This window comes from Mustela nigripes, chromosome 5, assembly GCF_022355385.1.
Source record: "Mustela nigripes isolate SB6536 chromosome 5, MUSNIG.SB6536, whole genome shotgun sequence".
Taxonomy (NCBI): Eukaryota; Metazoa; Chordata; class Mammalia; order Carnivora; family Mustelidae; genus Mustela; species Mustela nigripes.
The window spans coordinates 75,262,583-75,290,485 of NC_081561.1; the positions used below are offsets into that span (position 1 = coordinate 75,262,583).

The following is a 27,903-nucleotide window of genomic DNA, read 5'->3' on the forward strand; positions in this document are numbered from 1 at the left end:
TTGCAGGCACCGCGGTGGGGACCGCACAAAAGAGACGAGGGCTTGCGGAGAAGGGGGTTTTGTGTTTTAATGAGGGCTTAACACGCTGGCTGCAAGTCCTTCTCGCTCTCCCCCGCCCAACCCCCGCCGGGCCCAGTCTTCCCCCGCCGCATCCTTTCCTCTCTTCCTCGCGGCCCCGCGCCGGTCTTGTGGGGGGGGGACGGAATGGAGTGTCAATGGGACGCCCTAAGCTGATCCCTAGAAAATCAGGAATCCGTCCGTGGCGCAGGGTTGTGATGAATGACAGACGCCCCTCTCTCAAAGCTTCCTCTCCTCCACGAAAGCACGGAGCCGTCCCGGAGCAACGGGTCTCCGGCTCGACCGCGACCCACCCGCCGCGCGCCTGGCGGTCCCCGCGGCTCCGGGCCGGGCGAGCCCCCACGGCGTCGCGCGCTCGGCCCGCTGCGCTCCAGCCCTCGCGGAGGCACCTTGGCGTAGCCTGTTCAAGCAGCGCGACACGACACGCGGGAAGAGCCGCTAGAAACACGTTCTGAAAGCACGTCTGTCGTTCTCACAAGCCACGTTGTCCAACGCTCTAAAACTGGACTCGAATTCGTGCTTCAGAAAACCAAACTGAGTTTCCCGAGCGCCGATTTTTTCACGAGCGGCATTCTCCTTCACTCTGCCGCGGCGACTGCACACACCAAGGGCAGTGGAGACTCGCCATCCTCTGCATAGTCCAAGCCCGAAGAGCTCGAACTTGAAAAACGACTAAAATGGGGTCCTGAAATACCTGCATCGTGGGTCTAGTCTTTCCTGCCACCAGAACCGACACAACTGCGGCTCACGGTCCCCTCGGCGGGGCTTACTATCCACGGCCCCCGTGGCCCAATGGACAGAACTGATTTCGAGCAAAGCGAACGTCACAGGGGAGCCGACCTCAGACCCTCCGACGGCCGGTGGTTAGGTACCAGGTCGGGGAAACTCTCGTCCTTATCTGTCCACAGCCCAGAGGCCGCGAACCAGCCTCGGGAGTTGCCAGGGAGAAAAGCAACTTTGATTTAAGGGTTTCAAAAACCCCAGAGGGCAAATGTGACCCTCCGGGTCAGCCAGTCAGCACTTTTGGTCCAGACAGGGGACAGCCGAGTGGGGCGGTTCGGTTAAGCCACGGCGCCTCCCAACGTCACTACACACTCGCTCACACTCAGCCACGCGTTTGGGGTTGTTCTTCAAACACAGAGCAGCAACTTCCCCCGCCAGACTGGGGGCGGGGGGTGAGCAGGAGGGCCGAAACCCGAGGTCGGGAGCCCGCCCCTCCACGCCCTCCCCCGCCGCGCCCGCGCCCACGTCCGCGTGCTGCCCTAGCGGAGTTATCAACCTCGCGCTCACGCTCGCCGCTGCCCCTCCCGCCCGCGCGCTGCTCCCGGACGCGAGGTGCGCGGCAGCGTTCCCACGCCTCGGCAGGAGGCTCACCGCGAGCAAGGGCGAGCGCGGCCCCGCCCCTCCGCCCCAGCCAATCGCGGGCCACGCCGACCCCAAGGAGGCGGAACCCGGCGGGGCGGTGGGGGCCTAGGCGCGGGAGGCGGTCGAGGTAGCCCCGCCCGCGCGGAGGGGCGTGGCCGGCGCCGGTTCTTGCGGCGGATCCCGGCTGCGGCGTGGGAAAGAGCCGCGAGGAGCCGACCGCGTCGCCGCGGCAGCCGCGCCTTCCCGGGCCCAGAAAGGGAGGGAGGAAGGGAGGAGGCAGGCCGGGAGGGCGCTGCGCCCCGCTCCCCGTCGGCGGCTCGGGCTGGGCAGTGCCCCGCGCCGTCTTCCCCGCGATGAAGCGCCCTTGCGAGGAGACGACCTCCGAGAGCGACATGGACGAGACCATCGACGTGGGGAGCGAGAACAATTACTCGGGGTGAGCGCGGGCTCGACGGGAAGTGCCCGGAGCCCGAGGTGTCGGGGAGCTTTGTGCGCGAGCGGCCCCTTGGAAATCCCGAGGCTCCTCTCCGCGGCGTCCTAACGGAGCCGGGAGAAGTTTTGCCCGGGAAACTTGGAGCGGTGGGCGCTCACGGAGCGTGCAGTTGGGGTGGGGCGAGGGGTCGTCGGTTTTCACACCAGGGGTGGGGCGGAGAGGAGAGGGGACGCGACTGAAGCACGGCGCAGGAGTTGGCGAGGGAGGGTCCCCGGCTGTCAGCGTTGGGCGCGCGGACCGGCGGGCGCAGGCGACGGGCGACGCCCCCGCCACGGGAACTGTGGGAGCACTTTCTGGATGGGCCAGCTGGAGAGAGAAACAGACTGATGTTATTTATTTTTCAGGAGACGAAAAAGAGGACGTGTCTTTTGTCATTAAGAGCAAATTAAAGCAATTTGTAATCTTGAGGCTACGTAGGTTGAGCTTTCCAGGTTGACTGTGTGTGAGTGGGCGGACGGGAGGGTGAGTGACAGACGTAAGGATCGTTTCGGACGGAGATCATCTCTGTGACTCCTTGTTCTTAAGTCTGGAAGAGATCGGGGTCGTGATCACAGAAGCCAGACCTCCACTTTCCAGGGACAGACGGAGATTACCAGGCATTTTAATGCCAAGGCGGGTCAAATGATAATCGCTTCTAATTGGCATCCCCACAAGCTCCTTAATTATAAAGAGCAAAATTCTTCCTACCTTGGGAAATCGGGTTTTCTTTCCACGTCGTTATTCTAATAAGTACACACCAAAGCGTAAAATCAGCAACGGCAGAGATATTTACATGAAACGCTGTTCGCGAAGTATCTTTTAATTATTAAAGCGTGCGTCATCTTAAAAAATGAGATCTGAAAAACAGAAGTCATGTGAAAGTCGAAACCAGTTGGGACGGGGTGGGACGGAGGGGGACAGTTAACTCAGAAATAAGATCCAGAAGTGCGAGGTGAGGTAATAAGAACCTGGTGTGTGCAACAGTCCTAAAATGAAAGAGAACAAATAACAGGAACCTGGAGAATTTGAGAACATAAAGAAGCATAGTATCCATGAATTATGAAGAGAAACATGTACAAACTAGAACGGATGACAAAAGCTGTAAGTGACAAAATAATGATTTGATTGCACTTTCAATGTAAAATATCTTTTCATTAGTAAACTCAAGATGGATTGCAGCTTCTAGAGGTTTAAGTTTAGCCTGAAGACTAGGAAGTACCTACAGTTTTATTTTCAAAGTAAAACATTTACCTAGTACTTGATCTCATTTTAATTTCCCTATCAGTGGCATATTTAATTGGGGCATTCTTTTGGAAGATTTGTATATAAAACGTAACATTTGTCATTTTTTTTTTCCTGTTGTGAGATATGACTGAAGTTTTGAAATAGTAAGATAACTTCTGTTTATTTTGAAGATTGCATCTAGGGACAACAGTTTAACATGTGATGACTGTCTATCTGTTTGATAGTGGTGCTAAACATGGCTTTTATTTCAAATTAGCTTCGCTTTGCTTAGTATATCTGACCAAAGGTTGGAGGAAGGATGCTATTAGAGAATTAGTTTATTTTTAAGAAATTTTTATGAGTGGAGCTAGGAAGTCCTAATAACTGACTTCTCACTCTGACTGCTCGTAAGTTTTTCACTGCAAGACTTTAAAGTTTAGGGATGTTTTTGCAAGTGGATTTAGTGTCTGGATGACTTGTTGAAAAAGCAGGGAGGGCATGATTCTTACCTGAAAATAGATATGAGGACTGAAAACAAAGTATGTTAAAAGTTAAGAATTAAGAATAAAATAACACAGACCTGCACTGTGCAATCACTCAGTGTTTAATGGGTGCCATGAAGAAACCAGAAGAAACCATTGTTATGTTAATGCAGCACCTGACATACCGTTCCTATTTCATAGGCAAAGTACTAGCTCTGTGATTAGATCCAATTCTCCAACAACAACATCTCAGATTATGGCAAGAAAGAAAAGGAGAGGGGTATGTGATTTTTTTTTTCTTTTTATTTCATGTAATCCAGCCTAATGTGTAACAGCTGTATTCTTCCATTAAAAGTAATTTTATCATTTGTGTATTCATAAACTTTTGTTATTGTGTTGCTTCCTTTGGGATAGATAATAGAGAAAAGGCGTCGAGATCGGATAAATAACAGTTTATCTGAGTTGAGACGACTGGTGCCAACTGCTTTTGAAAAACAAGTAAGCTACCCTTACCCCTGACTACCCCACCAAAAGCCTCAAAAAATCTGATTCTCTCATCTGGGAATGTGGGTTCTTGTTAAAGCTCATTAAAATAATGGTGTATGTGCCCTGATCTGGCACAGAGCAGCTATTTCAATAAAATGCTTTGTTGTGGCAAAACTATTAAAAACATAATCCATCATGAAGTTGAAAAACATTTCCATTCTTCAGCTTATTTTTCCCTTAAGCGTAAAAGTGTTCATGCTTTCTCTGTTCTTTCTATGAAGACCAGTAGTGGTTTTGTTTAAAACTGAGCTGTGTGTCGTGCTCTTTTAAAAAATATATCATGTGAAATTTCATTTTTGTGTCAAACAGTTAAAAAAAAAAAGTGCTTTTTATTTTAAAAATAACCAAAGTCCAGGAAGTAACATCTCTAGCTCTATTTCCTAAATGATAATACTAATAAAATCTTTTTTACCAAATCACTTGGTTTCATTTTTAGTGCCTGGATTAATAGAATAGCATTCTAGTTGTGGCATCTTTTTGGAAGTTTGGTAAAAATAGAACTAGTCATAAATTTCCTTTTTCAGAATTCAGGGTATTTCTTTACCCCCCCCCCCAAAAAAAAAAAAAAGATTTTACGCACTTAGAAAAGGGAGAAGCCACATGTTTAAATTTTCCTTTGTCATTTGGAAAAGTTTTATATCTCTTGCCGCAATGGCTAATGACAGATTTCTATGAGCATCTTTCAACGAATATGGTACCGTATGCTATTGAAAATACTTTGAATTTAATTAAAATAGGGTATAAGGCAGCAGTGTTTGTTTATTTCATCTTGTTGTTTGCTTCATGAACCACAAACACAGCAAGCCCTACAAAGCCCTTGGAAATTATCCAGAAACTGTTATTTTGCTATTTATCATTTTCACTGAAACTGCTGTGCATTTTCATGGATATATTTAAAATTGACAGAAGTACAAGATGTAATACGCTCTTGATTGTACATTTTTGAGAGAAAACAAGATACCTATATGCTGAGGCTGTCTTTGGTAAGCTAAATGTAATGTGGAAATTGTAGTTTTGATAAGTAACATTTTCAATGACAATAGGCTGAAAATGAAAAATGTCAGTAATCGGTGTTTTCATTTTGAGTACTGAAATGTCTGCAGTTATGAAGAACAGTCAGTTTGGTGATTTCCCCCCTCCCCTTTAGTTTGTTGGGTTTTTTTTTCTTAAATGTCGACTTAAAACAAACTTTAAAAGCAAATCTCAGTTGTTTGGCAGTTAGTTACCATAAACACAGGCTTTCCCATTTGCCAAGCTTGGCTACCAACCCTAGTGAGCTGGCCCTGTCACAGTATGATTAGAAGAGTGTTCTTTCTAGCAGTTTAAATAACTCTGGCACTCTCACCATGTACAGGGTGCTGATAATTTTCATAAAACAAGTAGAGCGTACGAACCTGAAAAAAACTTGAGTTTCCTTTTCAAAAAGACATATTGGTTTAATTATTCAGCTTTTCCAGGAAATTAGAAGCCACCCACAGTTCTCTGAGGCAGTTCAAGGTGGCACATTTTTATTTCAGTTGGTTTCCAGAGGTTGCCTTATTTTAAAAAGAAGGACATATAAATATATTTCCAAAATATTTTATTAAGAACTATTGTAAGGGGCTCAAACCAATAATAAATAAATAGGTGCCGTTTATTGCCATTAAGCATTTCTGATGCTTACTAGATGGGTAGTAAATTATGCTTTCTTGTTTATGATTTTGGAATTCACAGTGACACCTGCTGGTAATTTTTGGAAAAAAAAAAAACAAAAACAAAACCAAAAACACCTTAAAAGTCTCCCCTTTATTTTATTTTGTTTTCTTTTATTTTGTTTCTGCTTATCAGGGGTGTGTCTTAAAGACTTATTGCAACTTTTTATTTTTGAAAAATCTAATTTTCTAAGATTCTGTCTCCTTATACTTCAGAGTGGGATTTAACTGATCTAGTACTGTGGCATTATATAAGACTACAGGATGTCCCCTAATGAAATATAAGGTAGAGATTGGATGTAAGGTTTGAGATTTTTGCAGTTATAATTGTTGTAGTGGAGTGATTTTAGGAGTATAATTATTCTTAGGATTAAAAAATTGTTATGCCTTTTATTCTTTAAAAGATAAATTGGCAAATATCTGTTATTAAGTATGCAACACAGTCATTATTGTTTACATGTAAAGTTTGCAAAGAACTCAGATGTTTCTGTGAAAAAAATTAAACTTAGAATCTTCTAATGGAAAGGAAAATTGAAAAGTCAGTGTACAATATTCCATAGAACTTCCAAGACTTTATTATTTGTTTATGCAGGGATCTGCAAAGTTGGAGAAAGCCGAAATATTGCAAATGACAGTAGATCATTTGAAGATGCTTCAGGCAACTGGGGGTAAAGGTAAGTAGGTGACTTCATTTTTACCCCCTTTCTACCTCTTACTTCTCATTTTTCCCTTTAAGATTATAGGAAAGTCATAGTTGAACAGTTCTTTAACAAGCTGAGATAGGAGGTCCTAGATTAAAGCTGTGGAAATCAATGCTAATGGCAGGATTGAACTCGTGGGAAAGAACTTCTGGAACAAAAGAAGCACTTGACCCTGGGCTTGTGTTTGCTTTCATAATACTGTGGGAGTAAAGCTTCATTCACAGCAGCCTGGTCAGAGATTTGTTTGGGACCTCAGGAGCACATGCTGGAATCTGTACAGAAAGACAAAATAAACACACAAACATCCAAACATAAACAGGAGGTTAAAGACAATCTTTTTCTCTTCTCCTTTCCCTTCCCTTGAAACCCACCCCCCACCCCCTACCATTAAATCAAGACTAGGCTTCAACATAAGGCAGCCATTCCAAAGGAATTGACTTGAGCATTATTTTCACGATTTTCAGATTTTGGTTGCTCTTGGGTTTAGACAAGACAGAACATTTGAAGTATAGGTAGTGAATCTCTGTACTGAAAACTATTAAGGGAGCAGAGTCATTCCTGCAGACAGCAAACAGGAACAGGTACACTGGGCCCAGTGCCCGGGAGAGACGTCTTCTGTACTGGATAGTGATTTAGGGCACAATCATCCAGAGGTCAGAGATGGGCCCTCATGTCACATTTAAAAATGAAACGAGATGGGATCAGGAGGGAGACAAATCATAAGAGACTCTTAATCTCACTAACTAAGGGTTGGGGGGGAGTGGTGAGAGGTAGGGCTAGGGTAGCTGGGTTATGGACACTGGGGAGGCTATGTGAATGCTGTGAATTTTGTAAGACTGATGATTCACAGACCTGTACCCCTGAAGCAAATAATACATTATATGTTAATAAAAAAATAGACTTAAGATCCTGAAAGCTGTAATATCCATTCAGATTTCATGATCCCTCTTCTACTCAGACTTGATTTTGCCCTTTTGTATCTTTTTCATCCTTCAAACAGGCCTTTACTATTCACCTTCACCAAGAGTGTTTTGTTAAGTAATATATTTGATAAGTGAGTAGGGAGAGGCTACCACCACGAGGGGCTAAATGCTGCCCTCCACCCTGGCGGCTTCTTTGTTCAGCATTAGCCTTCATTACAACATAGTATCACAGTTTGTCCTAGATCAGAGCAGGGGCAAGGCATTGGAGGTAAATAGCAGTTTACTGATGGCAATGAAAGTACTGAAGTATTTAACTCCAGTATGGCCATACTGTTGAGGACCTGTGGAACATCAGCCCTGGCCTTCACTGTCCTTTACCTGTATCAGGTATGGTGGTGGTGGGGGGGGTGATCACTGTAAAGAGAAGCCCCCTTGGTTTGACTTAACCTCAGTTGCACCTTCCGTAGAAACCATCCTGAATGGGTATGGAATTGTGATTTCTAATCATGAAAATGTAGCCCTCAGCATAGGATACAAAAACTTTTACATAATAGAGAAGAGAACTGGATGAAATCGTAGAAACCAGTGATCCAGGCCAGCTTGGCCATTGCCTCGCCTTTAACCCAAGACAGAAGTGCTCTGTTGTGCTGTGAGGCCTACACTAGCATTCTGAGCTCTAAAGCCCCTCCTGCCCCATGATTTTAATTCTGCACCTGCCACCTCAGGATAGTAGGAGACAGACTGAGCTGGTGATGGTGCAGGAACAGCAGTCTGATTGCTCTGACTCTCTTGGTGATGTCCAGCACAAGGCTGAGAATTCTTATCAGGGTTTCAAATATTTGGCATGAGCTAAATTTCTAAAGAGTAATATTGTTCTTACGCCTTATTATAAAAACTAGTTCCATTCTTGGTTGCTATTCTTGGCTACCTGAACAGTCCTAAAATTCATCCCAGAATAGTTTATGAACAGACATTTGCAAGCAAGTGCCATACAAGTTGCCTGACTGCCAAGTCATTAGAGAGGTCATCCCACAGGAGAACATATGGGCCTTGAAGGTGGGGGAGGGCAGTTGGCAATTTGGACTTACATCATCCAAGACTCACAACTGCTGTGGGGGCCTCACAGTGTCGTGGTGAAGGACAGAGACTCTGCAGTCGGGTTGCCTGGTTTCCAATCCTAGCTCTGCCATATATTAGCTGTGTGACCTTGGGTAAACTACAAACCTCCTTTGCCCCAGTTTCCTCATCTATAAAAGGAGTGATGGTGTCTATCTCACAAGGTTGTTGGGAGTGTATTCACCTTAAGCCACACAGCAGTGATGGCACAGAGAAGCAATATGGACCCAAGTGCTTTCATTATTGGCCCAAGATTAATCCTAGGGGATAGCTGCTCGTCGTCATTTCCGTCTGCGTTCAGCAATAGAATAGGAATTACACAATTTATATTCCTTAGTACACAACAGAGAACTCAGCCATATATAACAGCATACAACTGGCAAACCACAAATTTCAATAACTTTCTGCCCACTCATGAAAATTCTTGGAAGCCCCTGGGGTTCCAGTTCTGTTGGTCCGTTCTTCATACTAAATTCTCAAATTTAGTAGAGTAACCTACTACTTCTAGATCCCTTTCTGGACGCTGTCCCCTGTTGATTACACCCCTCCTTCTCATGAAAATTAGAAGCCTACAAAGCCCAACAAAGAACCCTGAGGATTCTCATGTGAAATCTTTCTATGGAGGCGTCTTCAGGAAGAGCTTTCCCTCTTAATCCCAGGGACTTTGTTGCTATCTAAACTGAAGTCCTGGAATAATAACTATTTTTGTTGCTGATCTTCCATATTTCATGATATTCTCTTACATCAGATTTGTGCTGTCATTGTTACTGTTTTAATGGTAAATATTTTTACCCCATATGTCTTTGGGGGACTTTCAAATTTCTGCTGATATTCTACCTTTAGGAGTTTGAATATTGTGACTTCTATTTTCCAAAGTGCTTTGATGATACAGTAAGATGGTTTACTTTTTAGATGACAAATGAAACAGGTAATACTTTGATCTGCAGAAATGTGGAAAAGATAATGTAGTAAATGCTTTAGGTAAAAATAACTTTGAATGTAATACTTCTTATTTATGTGTGCCCATATCCAAAAACTGAGTAAAGTTTTAATTTGAAAATTGCTAAAAAAAAAAAAAAAAAAAAGTTGTAAATGAAAATCTGTAAAGGATATATTTGTACACATTAGAGGTCACACATTCGAAGTGGTGACATTTCCCCAAATATCTAATTAACATTCTACCCTAAATTTGCACTGATAATAATGATACATTGCTATTTTTTATCTAATTATTTTATTTGGATAAAAAGTGATTCTCATATATGTGACTCTGCTCCAGCCATTTTTAATGGTAGTAACCTTAGGTGGGGGTGGGGAGCAGGGGGCGTGCATGTATAGATACTGAAAAATTAATACACATTTTTTTCTTGGGTGGATGCCAGGAAAATGTAAGCTAACCAGTGAAGGAGATATATCTTTGAATTTCAGGAAAGCAAGGAATTATAATAATCTCCTATCAGTAAAGCAGCCTTCTATTGCCTGATAGAAAAATAAGATCTTCAAATTAGTAACCCCCAAATTAAAAAAAGATCTTTTGTTTAATGAAATTTTTTCATATAATTTGCTAAAAAAAAAAAAAAAAAAGAAAGAAAAGAAACCCAGGTCAGGAAGCATGTATGAATTTATTAAGAAATTCTAGCACGTTTTTAAAGAAAGTCCTCAAGCTGCTAACATGCATTTTGTATATCTGTTACAAATGCCAAGAGTGAGGATGTTTCAGATAAACCCTTTAATCTCCATCGCATGTGACAGAGACAGAAAGACTGAAACTCTGTACTACTGTGAAAAAGTTTACTAGGGAATTTCACTGTCACAGTACAGAAAAGGACCGCCCCCCCCCCTTGTTTTTTTAATGAAAGTATTGGAAACACGGACGTTCTTAATTTTTTCCCCCACGGTGATATTTGGTTGCAAGAACCACCATAGTGTATAGCATTGCTAGTGTTGTCACACATGTGAATTGCAAAGTTAATTTCTTCTACAAAAATTACAACCAGAAATAACTGGCATTTTCAGAAAGGGTCGCCATTCTCCTTGAAACTTGGGAAGGACAGAGGGGAGCACAGTTGGTGGTTCCTCATAGTCACCTTACCGGTTTCTCTCGCTCCATCCCCCTCTCAGGCTACTTTGACGCGCATGCTCTGGCCATGGACTTCATGAGCATTGGCTTCCGGGAGTGCCTGACAGAAGTGGCCCGGTACCTGAGCTCCGTGGAGGGCCTGGACTCCTCCGACCCCCTGCGGGTGCGACTGGTCTCTCATCTCAGCACGTGTGCCTCGCAGCGGGAGGCGGCGGCCATGACGTCCTCTCTGGCCCACCACCACCACCCCCTGCACCCGCACCACTGGGCGGCAGCCTTCCACCACCTCCCCGCGGCCCTGCTCCAACCCAACGGACTCCACGCCTCCGAGTCCTCGCCCTGTCGCCTCTCCACCGCTTCGGAAGTGCCTCCTGCCCACGGCTCCGCGCTCCTCACGGCTACGTTCGCCCACGCCGACTCTGCCCTTCGGATGCCATCCACGGGCAGCGTTGCCCCCTGCGTGCCACCTCTCTCCACCTCCCTCTTGTCCCTGTCCGCCACTGTCCACGCGGCCGCAGCCGCAGCCACCGCTGCGGCACACAGCTTCCCTCTGTCTTTCGCGGGGGCCTTCCCCATGCTCCCACCTAACGCAGCTGCGGCCGTGGCAGCCGCCACAGCCATCAGCCCGCCCTTAACCGTGGCAGCCACGTCCAGCCCGCCGCAGACAAGCGGTGCAACAAACAGTAAACCTTACCGACCCTGGGGGACAGAAGTGGGAGCTTTTTAAGTTTTCATTGGACTTTTTGCAATAGTAACTGAATGTCCTTCATTTCAGAGTCAGCTTAAACCTCTGCTGCACCCTGAAAGTAGCCATACAGATGTCTACAGATCCACAAAGGAACAATAAAGCTATTTGAGACACAAACCTCCCAAGTGGAAATGTGGTATTATCTTTTTTTCTCGTGTTTTGTTTAAGGCAGCTTGGTAACTGACATCAGCAACTTTTGAAACCTTCACACTTGTTTTCATTTAGATGTTTCCTGGAAAATATATGGACTGTATCATCCAGCAGTGCATCAGTATGTCTGAATTGGGGGGAAAAACAAAACAACAACAAAGAAAACCTGACTGGATTCTCTTGAAACTAGATGGAAAAAATATACTCGTGTTTCATAAGTGCCTGAGCTAGTAAAGTTTTCTTCTGAATATATAACATTGCACAAGTAAAGAAAAGTGTAGAGGTTAGGTTAAGGGAAGGGACAGAAGTCTTGCATTAGGTTGCAGACATTTTAATAAGGTGCCAGAGAAGAGTACTCTATTGAAACCAACAGGTTTTTCTTGGCCAAAAGGATTGCTGAAAATAATTTTCAAGTTGAAAGACCTAGTTTTATCTTAGTTTGCTTCTTTGTACAGACTTGCCTGCAAAGTGGTGACATTTAGCAATGCATTGGTATAAGCAATTATTCCATCAGTGCTCAGATTAACAACCATTTCTGCCCTGCCTGCAAGCCCCCAGGTACTTTTTTCATGGTTCAAAATATGGTGCTTCTTTATGTAAACCGTGCATTTATAGAAAGAGTGCACCTAAAAGCAGTTGCCTACCATGTGCCCACCAGAAGCTATTTGATTCATGCCAACTTGAAAATTCTCCAGTTTGTAAAAGTTTAGGTTAATTTATTGTTTCGTTTAAACTATTTTTACATATTTATCCTCTTCATTTTGTCCTAATAATGTGTAATATCTATTCTTGTCACCCTTTGGGAAAAGTTGCATTTCTGGAGATGATGAGACAGGGAGAGAGCATTGGGAAGAGAAAAGCCACGATTTTTAAATGCTCTTTGTCAAGGTCATGATTGCATTTGATCCCAAATCAAGATGAATGTATGCAGTGGGATATACAGAAATTATTTTTGTTCATACCTAGACTAGTGCTACATAATGGTGTTTTTCTTTTGTTTTTGTTTGTTTGTTTGTTTGTTTGGTGACAACATAATCTCTTAATACATTGAAATTGAGCACATGAGATTTTATGTTTGAAAGATAAAGACACAGCATGTATTCTTATGCACTTCATTTCTCTGCTGTGTGGAGAGAGCAATAAACATGAGAATGTTAAACATTATGCAAAATTATACTTTTTAAATATGTGTTTTAAAATTATTGTACCCAGTCTTTTTTTCATTACTTTGTAACCTTTTTCTATGCAAAAGTCTACATATCACTAATTAAATGAAGTCCTTTTTGACTATTTTCATGTGGATGAGTTGCTTTGCAGAATGGAAAGTTGACATGAATTTCAAGGCAAGGCCTTCCTTCACTGAGAGTTTAAGCGGTGGCTTTTCTTTTTCTCTTTCAGAGTCATTTAATATAATTCACAGCTTGCCTGAAAATAACATTTATCTGAGCTTGTAAATCAATTAGGCATAGGCAGGTATGACATTATTTGGAGACAGGAAGTAATTTCCTCTCCCTTTGATTCTTAACCATGGTTCTTGGAAAAGTGCAAATATAAGAACTCCAGATAATAGTAAACTGAATCTAGGATAATAAGCTAGAATGTGTCATACGTTTTGTAACTCAAAAACGTTTGTAGAGGGTTTTTAAAACATCATATGCATACGTGATAAGCATATACATGCTTCCTGATGATAAATCCTTTGTACCTACCTCAGTGAAACTCTTTTGATGCTGTAAAAATTAATGCACATATCTCTCCTTCAATGAAGCCTAGAAGAGATTATTTCAGTACCTGAAGTTATTGGGCCAAACATAAGAAAAGAATTTAAAAAAGAATATTTTTATTCATATCAGTTATGCTCACAGTTAAAGAGTGTGAGGTTTCCTATATTATTTTAGTTTTGAAAAATTAAGTATATTGTTGTTCTAATTTTTGTCTGTAAGTGGAAAAAAAATAAGCAAAACCAGATCACTTTGTTCCTCCTGTCTGTAAGTTCTGTGGTCATTGTATCTTCAATTAGCTCTGATGGAATTAGGTAGTAAATAAGAAAATGAATTTAGTAGTATTTGAAGTTTGCTTTTTAATCATGGTTTGTGGACAATACGCATAGAAATAATTCTTAGTTTAAGATCAAAAGCTGATTCTGTGCCTGTTGTAATGTCAGCATTCAAAGAATTTCTTTCCTTTTTTGGAATGTAAACTATTTTTGAGATCAGGAATTTTTATTTTTAATTCTGATTAAATATTTTAAGTTAGATCCTCTTCCTCCTTTCTGCCCTTTCTTGTCCTTTTTGTTTATTCCTTATATTTTTTCCTTCCCAGCTACATATGAGTTGTTATTTTTCCAATTAAATGATTAAAATATTTGCCAAACAACTTGCCCATAGTTGCTAAGGGTTGTCATAGTTCCTAAAGATAATTGTTGTCTGTAATTTTGGTCATGTGAAGTTAATTGTTTCTTGATAAATGTTTCACATCATCAGCTATTAACATCACATTTCACTGTTAAAAAAACAAAATGCGACTAAGTAAATATTCGACAATTCATGAATTGGGCAGCATCCCATCTAGCAAATAGAAAGGAGCGGGAAGAAGCCATACAAAATGGAAGGCTTTTATAGGCAGAGGGGGCTGAAAAAGGAAGTTGGTAACAAAGAGTGGATTGTTTCAGGCAAGGTCACCTTCCTTTGGGAGAGGGGAGTGGTCTGTCACACAGATGACCTCACTGTTACTGATTGGTTAATTCCAGATTGGCTAAAGGTCACTGGTTGAAAGTCGCTGCAATTTGGTTAGATATTAAGTCTTGGTTTGCTGATACGGGGCTTGCACAAGTGGCTCCATTTTGGTCTGTTGTTTCTTTTTAACAACTGCTCCCATCTCTGGTCCAGTGTTTTGTGAAAGTGGTATCCCACCCTTAGGTGTGGTTAATTTTCATGTTCGTTCCCAAAATAGAAAAAAATCAGTTTTTATGATCCAACGGGAAAAGAACTTTTAAAGTTTAATTTATTGGTGGCTTTTATTTATGCCAAAGTTGGTCCTAAAATTAACTCAAGGGATTTGGATAAGATAAAAGGAAAGAAGTGACATTTTTAGAAATTTGTTTTTCCCCAAATGTTAAAAGCTATATGCATGCCTAATGCTAAAAAAAAAAAAAAAAAAAAGTAAATAATTTAGCTGATACAAACAAACTCTAATACTTTATGAAGCAGTCTTCTTTTGGAGAACTGCAAAATGGGGCAGAAGGTAGAGAGATTTTATAGGATAAAGCATAAAGAACAAAGAAGAGAAAAATGGAAAATATTTGATTGGCAGGGTTATGCAATCAACCTTGCTTAGAGTGAGAAGAGTTGGCTTGGCATTGGAGTATTGGCTAACTGGATATCCTGCATTTCTGCTCAAGGGGAACATTTACAGAGACTCAAAAGTTATATAAAGTTCCATTTGCTGATGGAGTGCCTGGGCAGTAGTGGCTTCATCCTGGGCCTAGAAATGTATTTCAGTGCTCATTAAAACACATTTCTGTATTTCACATCAGTGAGCCAGTAGGTCTTTACTGAATGCTATGCCCAGCACTGTGTGTACATGTTAACTTGCCAGTGACATGTGGTACATGCACATGTGCTTCTACACGCTAACAGTGAAAGCTATGGCTGTCATTCTAGCTCTTTACAAGGACCCTGAAAAGAAGAACGTGCCTAGAGTGTGAGGCAAGGGGTTTCTGAGAACTAGTTAGAGAGGCCTGTTGGTCTCTTTGGGATCTTTTGCTATTATAAATATAATAATCTTATCATTTGAACAAATCCGAGGCATTTTTAAAGTAAATTGAAACATAAAAAAGGCCAAATATTAATTAGCACGGAGGCTCTAATAATCCACATGTACATATGTATCGTAAATCTTAATGAAGTGTTTTGGATCATCTTTGTAATATCAACTTGTTCCTTTTCCAGTCATTCAAAGTAAGAATGATCACGTTAGGTGATCATCACAAAGTAATTTCCGTAAGTGTAAGATTCCAACAGTTGCAAGATACACTATTGGGTAAAGTTCAGTTTTTAAGGAAAAGAGCTACCACAAGAGCACATTACCCATTGATCATAAGACATTCCAATTTCCAGAGTGTAAAAATGAAAAAAAAAGGGGGGGATACATCTTGAATCTGAAGCAATACTGTAGTATAATAACATAATTCAATGCAAATTTTAAAAATCCATTGCTATGGGGTATCTGGGTGGCTCAGTCTGTTAAGTGTCTGCCTTCAGCCCGGGTCATGATCCTGAGGTCCTGGGCTGGAGCCCCATGTCTGGCTGGCTCCCTCCTCAAAGGGGAGCCTGCTTCTTCCTTACACTCTGCCTGCAGCTGCCCCCGCTTGTGTTCTCTTTGTCAAATAAATACACAAAATCTTTTTTTAAAAAATCCATGGCTAGAGATATACAGAATTAAGATGTGGCTGACTTAGTTCACTTTAAAAATATCTCATCAGGATGGGGTCCTAGTCAAATTATGAATCTGAATTGGTTTTATAAGTTTTTTTTTTTTTTTAAGATTATATGTATTTGACAGACAGAGATCACAAGTAGGCAGAGATGAAGACAGAGAGAGAGGAAGGGAAGCAGGCTCCCCAGTGAGCAGAGAGCCTGATGCGGGGCTCGATTCTAGGACCCCGGAATCATGACCTAAGCTGAAGGCAGAGACTTTAATCCACTGAGCCACCCAGGCACCCTGATTTTGTAAGCTTAATGACCTAAAGATAGATATATTTTTGAAGCCTTTTATGTTTTTATTGCCCAATGGGACTATTCCCAGCTCTGCATTTTACTAAAGAATGGAGTTTGACTTCCCTTGTAATTCTTTTAAGATCTAAGCAATAACTGAGGTTGTGAATATTTCAGCAACTAAAACAAAGAACTGCAGTAAATATGACATCATAAACTGTGACTATAGCTCAAATTCTCTGGAAGGATAAGTCTTTGAACTCAGATGGGAGAATTTAAAAAGAAAAAAAGCCCCTTAGCTTACATCGACAGTCTTGTATGTGGGGCCAGAGGCATTTGAGAAATGGTTCCCGAGGTACCAGGTAGTACATTCTCCCATCTTTCCAACTTCAAAGGAATAGACAGGAATGGGTTTGGTCAGGGAATTGGGTCCTCTTAGAATGGAGAAACATTACCTACCTAAATCATAGATCGAATAAAACATGTTAATACTAACTACAAATATTGTTCAGTTGTTCTCTGAATAAATAAATTCTATGCTATGTGTTTAAAATTTGTTGTCTCATTTAATAAGCTATCCTATGGAATGCATATATTATTGTAACTGTCCTACGGAATGCATATATTATTAACTTTGCTTCACATATTAGGAATTGGAGAGTAAGAGGTTAATTGCCCAAGGTCATACCTAGCAGTTTGAGCTATGACTCAACCCAGGCCTGTCTGATTCTTCAGCCCATACCTTTGAACCTTTAGGCTATGGCTTTTGACACTGCTTTTTCAGACTCAAGAATATTTCATCGGGCCTGGAATCACTTTGAATTATTGACAAGAGTAAATCTCTCTATCATATTAGCATAAAAATATCTATCATCTTACCCTTTTAATATATGAAAGGGTTTTAAAAAAAAGAATAGCTCGGGATGCCTGGGTGGCTCAGTTGGTTAAACAGCTGCCTTCAGCTCAGGTCATGATCCCAGCGTCCTGGGATCGAGTCTCACATCAGGCTCCTTGCTTGGCAGGGAGCCTGCTTTTCCCTCTGCCTCTGTTTGCCACTCTGTCTGCCTGTGCTCGCTCTCGCTCCTCTCTCTCTGACAAATAAATAAAATCTTAAAAAAAAAAATAATAACTCCACTTTATTCCATCATAGAGCATAAAAGGAAATAGTTTTGGCAGTTTTCTCATTTTAGCTTTCAAGCAGGTCATACCTACCTTACCTTAATCAGTGAGCCTCAGTAATGGCTACTAAATTATCTCATTCAAGGTGGTTGGCAAAGGTAAAAAAATGGTAAACTATTGACAAGGTGCCTGGGGGCTCCTGGCTGGCTCGATCGGAAGATCATGCAACTCTTGATCTTGGGGTTGTGAGTTTGAGCCCCACTTCAGGTGTAGAGATTAATTAAATAAATAAAACTTAAATAAATAATAAAATAATAAATAATAAAAACTTTAAAAAAGAGAGAGAGAGAGTGGGGCACCTGGGTGACTCAGTGCGTTAAAGCCTCTGCCTTCGGCTCAGGTAATGATCCCAGGGTCCTGGGATGGAGCCCTGCATTGGGCTCTCTACTCAGCAGGGAGCCTGCTTCCTCCTCTCTTCTGTCTCTGCCTGCCTCTCTGTCTGTCAAATGAATAAATAAAATCTTAAAAAGAGAGAGAGAGAGACAGAGATGAGGTATCTGAGAAAATTGAGTTTGAAGAAAAAATACCCACCCCGAGTCTCCCACCGGATGTAAGAGATAAGAGGTTATGGGTGGGGTCTGGGGATGGGATGGGGGAGAATGCTGGATCATTCTGAATACTTATATATTCTGGGTCCATCATGTCATAAACCAATACTCGTCATTTGGCCTACAAAGACTTGCCCAGTAACCCATCCACTGTAACAATTCTCATTATCAGGAAAGAATTTTGAACTAGCCTGAACATTCTGGCCTACTGTTAAGCATGTTTTCCAATAGCAGTTAACAATTTATATGTGTATAAATTTTTTTAAAGTCTTATAACCAGAGGCATTTTTATATGCCTCTAAATTCCTAGTCTTCTAAGAACTGAATATTTTGTTTCCTTGACCTTAGTTGTCATTCTATTAGTCTATGGGAATGAAGAGATTCATGCATATGAAATGGGTATGCATGTAATACAATGTCTCATAAGGGTTTTCATTTTTTGGTTTTTGGTTTTGTTTTTTTAAGGGATAGACCGAGGCTGAGTATCTTTGACAAATTAACTAAAGTTCCTTGCAATTAAGTGTGCATTGCAATAGTCTTGTGTTTTCACCACAGTGATAACAAAGTCACGCTTTCTCATGTGGAAGAAAAAGTATTTTGCTTAAGAATTGCTGTCTCACTTGTACAAGTGGGGTGATAAATTTTAAATTGCTCATAAACTCCTAAATAACTGAGTATTTTAACTGAGTTAACCCCTCTTTTTTGTGATTATAAGCTATCAAGCTGAATATTATTTACCATACTGTAAAACTCTGCTTCCTAGATCTTTCATCACTTCTTTTTAAACCTTTCCTTTAATTACAGAGAACATAAAGACTTTTTTTTTTTTCACCAAAACAATCCAACCAGCACTTTGTGTAGCTGTTTGTGTAGACTTTCTCCCAGGCCAGCAATGGCTGGCCTCTTCCTTGTCCTAGCTGGTCCGCCCCAGTATGCCTGCTTTAAATAGGCTTCCCTTGGGGTCTGGCAAGATGACAGAGATGTGCTCACAGTCAGGAGGGCAAAACACAGAGGCACATAGACCAGATTTTATTCTCATCATAATATATTTCTCTGTCACAGTCACACGCCACCTCCTGAACAGGAACTAAGCCAGCCACTTTTTTTTGTTTAGCAAACACCCACTGCTAGGTTTATTTTATTGTTTTGACAGCTTTCTATCAGAAAGATAAGCATAGCACAGTACAAGTGGCTGGGTGTGGTAGCTTCATCAAGCCCACAGTCTGGTGACCCTCAGATGAGGGTACAGCCAAGGCTGGTAAGCAAGCATTGCCTCTGATGACAAACATCATTTACTCCTGCCATAAGGAGGCTTGAGGGGCCACTGTGCCCCCTTTCAAGGTTCAGTAAGCACCCCCACCCCATAGATATCCTTAAGCCCATCCTAGCTGAATCATTAAGCAGGGTTAAGATAAATGTATTGCACCGAAGGAACAGATTCAAACACCAAGTGCCTCCTGACCGTGACCATCATAAGAACGGGTCGCAGCAATAAACCGATGAATTATCTGTCTGGCGTTGACCAGTTCTCAACAACTGAGAACACAGTTCCTTTGATGTGAACCATCAAACCTCAAGCTTGCCCAAGAGCAGGAGTTATAGACAAAACAACACAGGAGCAATAACTCAACCTAAATGCATTTAGCCACTTTTCCAAATGACAAGGTCTGGCAAGCAGCTTCCTTACTCTGGGTATCAGAAGCTTGAGATGAAAGGAGAAACAATGTTCACCATTGTTTGTCACCAGGATATGATGTAGCGAGAAAAGTGATGGAAGCTGTTTGTCCAATTGTTCCTTTAAAATATATAGCTTAGGAGTTAAAATTCTGCAAGTGTATCCTTGACTGATACAGCAAAAACATACAAGGAGATGGTTTGCTTAATAATAGTGCAACTTCCCAGCCATATCCAGGAGAGTGCATGTTTAATTCATTAAATCAAGTCTATTAAGCAGTTTTGTTTGTTTTAAGATGTGGGAGCTTATTAAAATTCTTGATACTTATTTAACAGATCACTTACAAATAACTTGAAATCTATATTTGTGATTCTAGTAAAGTTATCTCTATTTTACTCAATATATATGTCATTTTTTAAATCCCCAACTCTTCAAAGAATATAATAAATAGTATAATAACCAAAAGGACAAGTTCTGAAATCAGACAGATCAAGATATATCTTAAGATGCATTAACAGTGTGAGTTTGAACAAATTACTGAATCTGGGTAAGCTCTGTTTTTTAATTAGCAAAATAGGACTAAAAACAACACCTATCTAAATACTAAAAACACTAAACACTAAAACAACACCTACCTCACAAGAATTTTCTGAGGATTAAGTGAGATAATGTTCATAAGATCTGGTACATAATAAATTATCAATAAATGGTAGCATAGGTTATTCACATTTAGTTTATTAAAAATGTCTTAAGATCCAAATAAGTCTCATTCAGTCCCATTCACACACCTTTATTCAAATTCATACCAAGTTACTTCCTCAATGCATATTCTCTTTACATTATTTGCCTGTATATTTTGCTTTATATAAAGAAATTTGCAGATTTCCAAAATTTCAGAGTTAGAAGAATATAACCTAGACTGATGCTTCATTTTATGGAAGAAGAAAACTGAGTCCCAAAAAAATTAAGATCATCTTTCCCACAGTCCTGTGACACAGATCTCCTGATTTCTAATGCATGGTTCTTTCTGAGACAACAGGACAGTAAACGTTTTCTTTCATATATTTTATATTTTAGATGCCAAAGCTTTGTATTTTGTTGTGCGTGAGCTGAATAGGTCTATTGGTTGGTTAAGAAATCATGCTTTATGTTTCCCGTCTTCAAAAGCAATGGTTATTAGACTGATTCAAAATAAATACAATGGAGTAATGTCTCTTTAGAAGAAAAATCTTGAATCTAATGAATATGGCTGAGATTGAAATTCTATTACCGTCTTTAAATGATGTCCTTCACCATCAAAAGGCAAATCACGCATACACAGGTGAGCAGAGCTGTGCCCCTTTATGGCCCCTCAGGCAGAATCTTCCCTTGGCATTGACAAAGCTGTGGATTTACCAGTGACAGGTCAAGGGCTTTAGGCCATGCCTCTCTTGCTATCCTCTGTAGCTCTCCAATGCTCTCAGTATGAAGACAACATCCTTACCCTCAGGCTGAGAGCCATGGAAGAGCTATCTCCTGCTCACTTCTTAGGTCTCTCCTCACTTTGCCTTACCACCTCTGACTTGCCATCCAGCCATCAGGGCTTTCTTTCAGCCCCTGATAATCTCCTTCCTGTCTCCTGCTACCAGCATTTGCACATTTTCCTTCTACTTAGAAAGGCCTTTTCTCTCCTTTTTACCTAGGTAACTCATCTTCATTTTTCAGATCTCAAAAGATGGATGGCTCTGCTGACATCTCCAACTGATTCAAAACCCTAGTGTGGAATCACGTACGTCTCCTTATGGAATCTGTAAGTTGCAATTTAAATTTGTAAGGATACGGTTATTTACTATCTCATCCACTGTGTGAAAAGCAAATGATAATGACTATTTTTTGCTCATAGTAATTCTCCAGGGCTTCTTTGACTTACGTCTGGTACAGAAAGAAACATCAACAAATATTCGCAGGCATTGGTTAAATGAGTGACTATACGAGTGCATGACTGAATGAGGAATGAAGAAATAAATGTCATAAGCGGGACCTGCGTCCTTGCTGTGTTGGATTTATTTGTTTTTTTTTTTTAATTTTTCTCTTTTTAGGATTCTATTTATTTATTTGACAGACAGAGATCACAAGTAAGCAGAGAGGCAGGGAGAGAGAGGGGGGGGAAGCAGGCTCCCCACTGAGCAGAGAGCTCGATCCCAGGACTCCGGGATCATGACCTGAGCCGAAGGCAGAGGCCTTAACCCACTGAGCCACGAGGCGCCCCTGTTGGATTTATTTGAATTGCTTCCCTCAAACTTTAATCTGATGACACAGAATATATGCAAGTAAAATTAAGCACAACTGATGAAATGAGAAGCAAGAAGGTAAAAGAATACAAATATCCTCTATTATTCCCTATAAATACAATAAACTCTAGATTTTAATTATACTCAACATTTCCAAAGTAAGTGTGTATTACTTGGATTAAATGTGTCTGAATGAGACACACGAGTCTATGATGCCACCTTGTGGTTTATCTTCACATTTGTCACTTGCAAAATGCCTAGAACTTTCCTACTTTATAGAAAAGCACCATTATAAACTATGGCTATGGAGAGGAGTGAGATTTTGATCAACGAAATATTGCTGGCATACCATCGTCCCAAAGAGTTTGCCCAAACATAGCATTCATTCCCTTTTGTTTTTTAATTAAATATCGAACTGATGGAGAAAACTAGTGTAATACGTTATAAAAAATCAAATGAGAATTAACAACTGAGTATAACCAGGCTAGAATTACCAGTATTTCAAAATGCCCCTGCATGTGTCTTGCCAAATCCTTCCTCCCTCTTTTCTATCAACCAGCAATAACCACTCTCTTGCTTTTCTAATTTATAGTTTGCCATCTGTTTATATATTTACCAATGAACACTATTTTTATTTTAGCATTTTAAAACTTCAAAAAATGGAATCATTCTGTATTCAATTTGCTTTTAAATCATATTTTTCTGGATTCATATGTTGATAAGCGGAGCTGTAATCCATTTATTTTCACTACACTGTAGTATTTCATCAAATGTCTAAACCACAATATACTTAGCCACTCTATTCTTTTTTTTTTTTTTTTAAAGATTTTATTTATTTATTTGACAGACAGAGATCACAAGCAGGCAGAGAGGCAGGCAGAGAGAGAGGAGGAAGCAGGCTCCCTGCTGAGCAGAGAGCCCGATGCGGGGCTCGTATCAGGACCCCGGGATCACGACCCGAGCCGAAGGCAGCGGCTTAACCCACTGAGCCACCCAGGCGCCCCACCACTCTATTCTTAATGGCCATTGAGATTGCTTCCACTTTGGGTCTATTATGATGGTGCTGCAGTAAACATTCTATGTATCTCCTGGTGCCCCTGTGCAGGGACTTCCCAGGGGTTGAATTGCTGGGCATGGGAAACTCCAAGTCTACTAGATAACACCATACTGTTTCCCGAAGTTATTTTAGCACGCCAGTTTACACTTCCATCATTAGCATGTAAGTGCCGTTGTTCTGTTGTTCTACATCCTTGTCAACACTTGATATTAAGATTTTTTTCATTTTTTAAAAGATTTATTTATTTACTTATTTGACAGAGATGACAAGTAGGCAGAGAAGCAGGCAGAGAGAGGAGACAGCAGGCTAGATCCCAGGACCCTGAGCCACCACTGAGCCACCCAGGTGCCCCAAGATTTTTTTTTTCATTAAACAGAATCTTTTAAATTTTAATTTGCATTGCCTAATTACAAAAGAATTTGATACTCTTTTTTTTTTTTAATTTACTCGTCACATAGTTTTCTTGAGAGAAGTGTCAGTTCCAGTCTTGCCCCATTCTTCCATTTTTCCACTCAAGAGTCATTTGTATTGCTCCTATGTGCCAAGTACCAACATAGCCTTGGGGATACAAAGAGGAATGTGATACAGATGTTGCCCTCCCGGAGCTCTTGGCTTACTATCCCATTAGTGCCTTCAGGCGTCATCCTAATTACCGAGACCAAAAAACAGCAACAATTTTCGGCCACCAATGATATGATTATCACTTTGCAAGGCAGAAGAAGTATATTTTATGAACTCTGACATCTAGGAATTTATGAAAACATAACTTACATAAAACTATAGCATGTTATATAAACTACAATGTGTTATGTGATATAAATTATAAAAATTCATAGGATGTGACAATCTGGTAAAAAATCTAGTCATGTCAGTCGCAGTTTAAATTTAAATTGCTTTCCTTTTGTGTAACAAATGTAAAAGCATTATTTTTCTATAGCCTACCTATTAAAGGAAGAATATTTTTAAAAGAATCATTTTTAAGTCAATAAAATAATAATGATCAAATGGAGATGTGGTAAAGATGATTTTTAAATAAATAAAAATTGTACCAAAGTGGGGAAAAAAAAACACTTTCACAATCAACACGCTTATCCATAAATGTAAGTACACTGTCTTTGCTGTTGAGCTTGTTTCTTAACTAAAAGTTTTCCACGGTGCCTGGGTGGTGCAGTTGATTCAACATCTGACTCTTGGTTTCAGCTCAGATCATGATCTCAGGGATTTGGGACTGAGCCTAGCTTTCAGCTGCACCTAGTGTGGGGTCTGCTTGAAATTCTCTCTGGCCCTCCCCTTTTGCCCCTACCACTCCTGCTGTCTGTCTGTCTCTCTCTCAAAAGTAATAAACAAAAAACCAAACAAATGTTTTCCACATGTTTCTATGGAATCTGATAGTCCCCCAAACTACTAGAGTTGACTCTTACTAAATTTTTCATGCATGGGATTCAACTATAACTTTAAAAGAGAACCTGAAATGTCATATACTTCTGTGTCACACTCCCTATGAGCCATCCTATCTGTAAAGTGTGCTCTAAAGAAGATGCCAATGTGCCGCCAGAAAATTTGTTGTAGTGTGAGCAATCTAAAACAATATCAGATTTAGGATGGGCAAATCAGGTTGGAATCCTGGTTTCCCCACATACTTGTATGATTTCAAATAGGTTAAATAACGTTTCTGAGTGTGTGTTTCCCAAACTACAAAACAAGGCTAATTGTTGTATGAATTGATTTGATTATTGTAGATAAAGGGCTTAGTTCATTCAGTGCTCAGAATCTGAAAGAATTCATTAAATTGTGTATTAAGATTGACTCAGTGTAATTCCTTTTCTGCTTCTTCCAGTGGAAATACAGAGCTGTGGTTCATTTTAAAAAATGGAATTATGAGGGCTGAACATGTAGATGATTGTTTTCAAGTGAAGTCTTAGCAATCTACTCCTTGATTTAATCGATAAAGTAATCCATTAATTCAGCACCAACCACATGTCAAGCAGTGCACTAGATGCTGATGAAAGTCCTTCCCTTCCTTCCCTCCCACCCTGCTTCCTCTCAGCCATCTTAATATTCAATTATGCATGGTTTGATGGTTTTGTGTTTAAAATGAAATAATTTCATATTTGATGATTTTGTGTTTAAAGTGAAATAATTTGACAAGTTCAGAAAAATGTTTCTGGTATGCAGCAAATAACCTTTGCTTTCATCTGTGCTGATTAATTACTTTCTACTCCTTCATATTTAAGGAAACTCCTCATATGTGGAATATTTCTACAAACAGTCCTTCAGCATTTCCCCCTTTTCCATAAGGACGGAACAGAGCACAATATTCTGGCTCTACAAAGCAGCAACTTTGTGCTGTGTGTATGTAATGTGATATAGTACTGCTGTGTCTAAATGACATTATTTAGGAAAGGTGTACTTATTTGACTAAGAATAACAATTGTATTGGTGTAAGGTGTACTTATTTGACTAAGTGTATTGGTGTAAGGTGTACTTATTTGACTAAGAATAGAAATTGTATTGGTGACACCAAGACTAAATGAAATAAAACTACACTAAAAAATTAACCAAGCAGGGAGCCTGGGTGGCTCAGTGGTCAAGCGTCTACCTTCGGCTCTGGTCATGATCCCAGGGTGCTCCCATTGAGCCCCACATGAGGCCCTGAATTGAGCCTCCCATCGATCCCCACATTGAGCCCCATATCCAGCTCCCTGCTCTACCAGAAGCCTGCTTCTCCCTCTCCTACTCCCTGTTCTTGTGTTCCTTCTCTCTCTCGATGTGTCTCTCTCTCTCTCTCTGTCAAATAAATAAATAAAATATTTTTAAAAATTAACCATGCGAGAAAAACATCTTTTATTTTTAAATATTTAAATATTTAAAAATACCTATTAGTGGGTACACTGCAATTTCTAGACTCTCTTCTTTAGCTTCTTTAATCCTGACTTGTACTGACTCATCTCTCCTTCAGGCTTTCTTAGTTTGTTCTCCTCCAGTGGAAGTCAAGCCTGCAAACCTCGCCTCTTTATGCGGCACTCAATCTCTTAGGAAGCATTTCTACTTTTGGGCCTTCAGTTCTCACTTTTCAAAGCAGGATCTCCTCCAAATCTATCATTATCAGTCAAAAATTTCACTCCATACATATAGGACAAATTCACTTGGATGACTCTTCAAACCAAATCTTACTGTAACACAGCTTCCTGCTTTACCACGCTCCCGGTCAGCACCCTTTCCAAATTAGTGACCATATTCAAAACCTTAAACATGTTCTCCTTTGACTTTTTACACAACTGTGATGGGCAGTTTTATTTGCCCCTTTATGTGCTGAATGGGGGTCAAGTCTCCCCTCGCTCTATTTCCGTCCATTTTTATTTTAATTATGTACAGAGGACCTGGTCAGCCCCGGGTTGGAGTGCTTGCTCTATCTTCAGTGCTTTGCTTCTCCTTCCACAACGTTCTGGCACTCTGGTTTCGTTAAGGAGACATGCACTGGAACAGGGAGTGCCCCCATTTCCCCACTCACCACTCTCCTCACGGTCTTTCTTCTTCACGCACCTTCGTCTCTATCCAGGCCTCCCCTTCAGGTCTCACAAGACCTCCACCTTTCACTTTGTTCCCTTCCAACCCTCCAGTCCCTATCTACGTAAAGCGTCTCAGCAGGTGCTCCAGCAGGTGGAACCCAATGTGTACATTCTCTTCTGTGCCAACAACCCCGCGGACGCGTTGAGGAACAGGGATAGAACCTGCCGCTGTATCTGGGCGGAAATGAAGGCGTGCGTTAAATCTTAGATTAAGTACCATTTAAAACCAATTCAACTTTTATGATCGAACAAAATGAATATGATTTTTTAAAAAACAAAACTGCTAATAGGAACTCCTAGTTTTTAAAAAACAAAACTGCTAATAGGAACTCCTAGTACTTGCAAAACAAGTTTTCCCTGACCGGGAATCGAACCCGGGCCGCGGCGGTGAGAGCGCCGAATCCTAACCACTAGACCACCAGGGAAGTTAGCACTAGCTGTTCTTGAATTGTATTTGCCACTTTAAAAATCTCTACGTCAACCAGACCGGCGAAAGGAGAGCTTCTTCGCTCTAAGCCCCACCCACTCCGTTCCCATTTTGGGTCACGGCCTCCTAAACTGAGGCAAATTTTGCGCGCTCCCAGCCCAGCACCCAGGTGGCTCCCGGGAGTGGAGGGAACTGGACCCTCCAAGTCCGACTGCCCTGCTAGAAAAGACTAATTACACAATTCATGCTAATTATGTAACATAAATATCTATACCAATACAGATGTTAGAGTACCGCGGGAAGCTTGTCACCTGCTTTGTTATTTTTTTGAATCATCTAGCTGCTCTTTCTAAGTCTCGCCTCTGTCTCTTTCTGACCTTCCCTCCCGCGCAGACGTTCAGTCCCACTACACCTGGTGCTAAGTCTGAAGGCGGACTGTCACCCGCGGGAGCCTTCCGCGTAGTGGAGCTGGCTGTGACACCGCCCCCCGCGGCCGGCCGCGCGGGCTCTGGGACTGCGGGGGACGAAGGGCCCCGCGGCCTTCCAGGACGCGATTATCTGGCTGTCGTGATGATTACTTACTGAGTTAAGGACAGGCTCCCGAAGCTGGGAGCTGCTCCCGTGCCTAGAGCACTGCGGAGAGCATCGGCCCCCGGATCCGAGGAAACCCTTCCGACCCGCAGCGTTTCCATCATCCCCGCATTTTTGAAGTGTTATTACCCGGGCAACGGCTTCACGGCTCAGCGTTCTGTGCGAGACGCGGCCAGGAAATGATGCAATTACCAGAGGAGTAAAACAAAACAAAACAACAACAACAACAAGAAACAACCAGCCTTACGGCCCAGCCTCAATTCAGAAACCCTCATGACACAGGAGCCGAAGGCAAC

General features: G+C 41.3%; 1 protein-coding gene, 1 long non-coding RNA gene and 1 other non-coding gene across 4 annotated transcripts; 1 reads left to right on the forward strand and 2 right to left on the reverse strand.

The window, feature by feature from the left end:
- Positions 1 to 1,609: 1,609 nt before the first annotated feature.
- On the forward strand, positions 1,610 to 11,447 carry HEY2 (hes related family bHLH transcription factor with YRPW motif 2). Of its 2 annotated transcripts, none has more exons than XM_059400664.1 (5): positions 1,610 to 1,879; positions 3,823 to 3,901; positions 4,036 to 4,119; positions 6,451 to 6,532; positions 10,720 to 11,447. In XM_059400664.1, the coding sequence occupies exons 1-5, from the start codon at positions 1,797 to 1,799 to the stop codon at positions 11,403 to 11,405; spliced, it is 1,014 nt and encodes a 337-aa protein (XP_059256647.1). In that variant the 5' UTR covers positions 1,610 to 1,796; the 3' UTR covers positions 11,406 to 11,447. The 2 variants fall into 2 exon arrangements, with proteins under 2 accessions (XP_059256647.1, XP_059256648.1); XM_059400665.1 differs by lacking the exon at positions 1,610 to 1,879 and adding an exon at positions 2,883 to 3,016.
- Positions 6,539 to 27,690, reverse strand: LOC132018142 (uncharacterized). The gene is made up of 3 exons (XR_009404458.1): positions 27,599 to 27,690; positions 26,532 to 26,763; positions 6,539 to 6,831 (listed from the first exon to the last, which is right to left on the reverse strand). It is a non-coding gene; the product is annotated as an uncharacterized LOC132018142 (long non-coding RNA).
- TRNAE-CUC (transfer RNA glutamic acid (anticodon CUC)) lies at positions 26,943 to 27,014 on the reverse strand. The gene has a single exon. It is a non-coding gene; the product is annotated as a tRNA-Glu (tRNA).
- Positions 27,691 to 27,903: the final 213 nt, after the last annotated feature.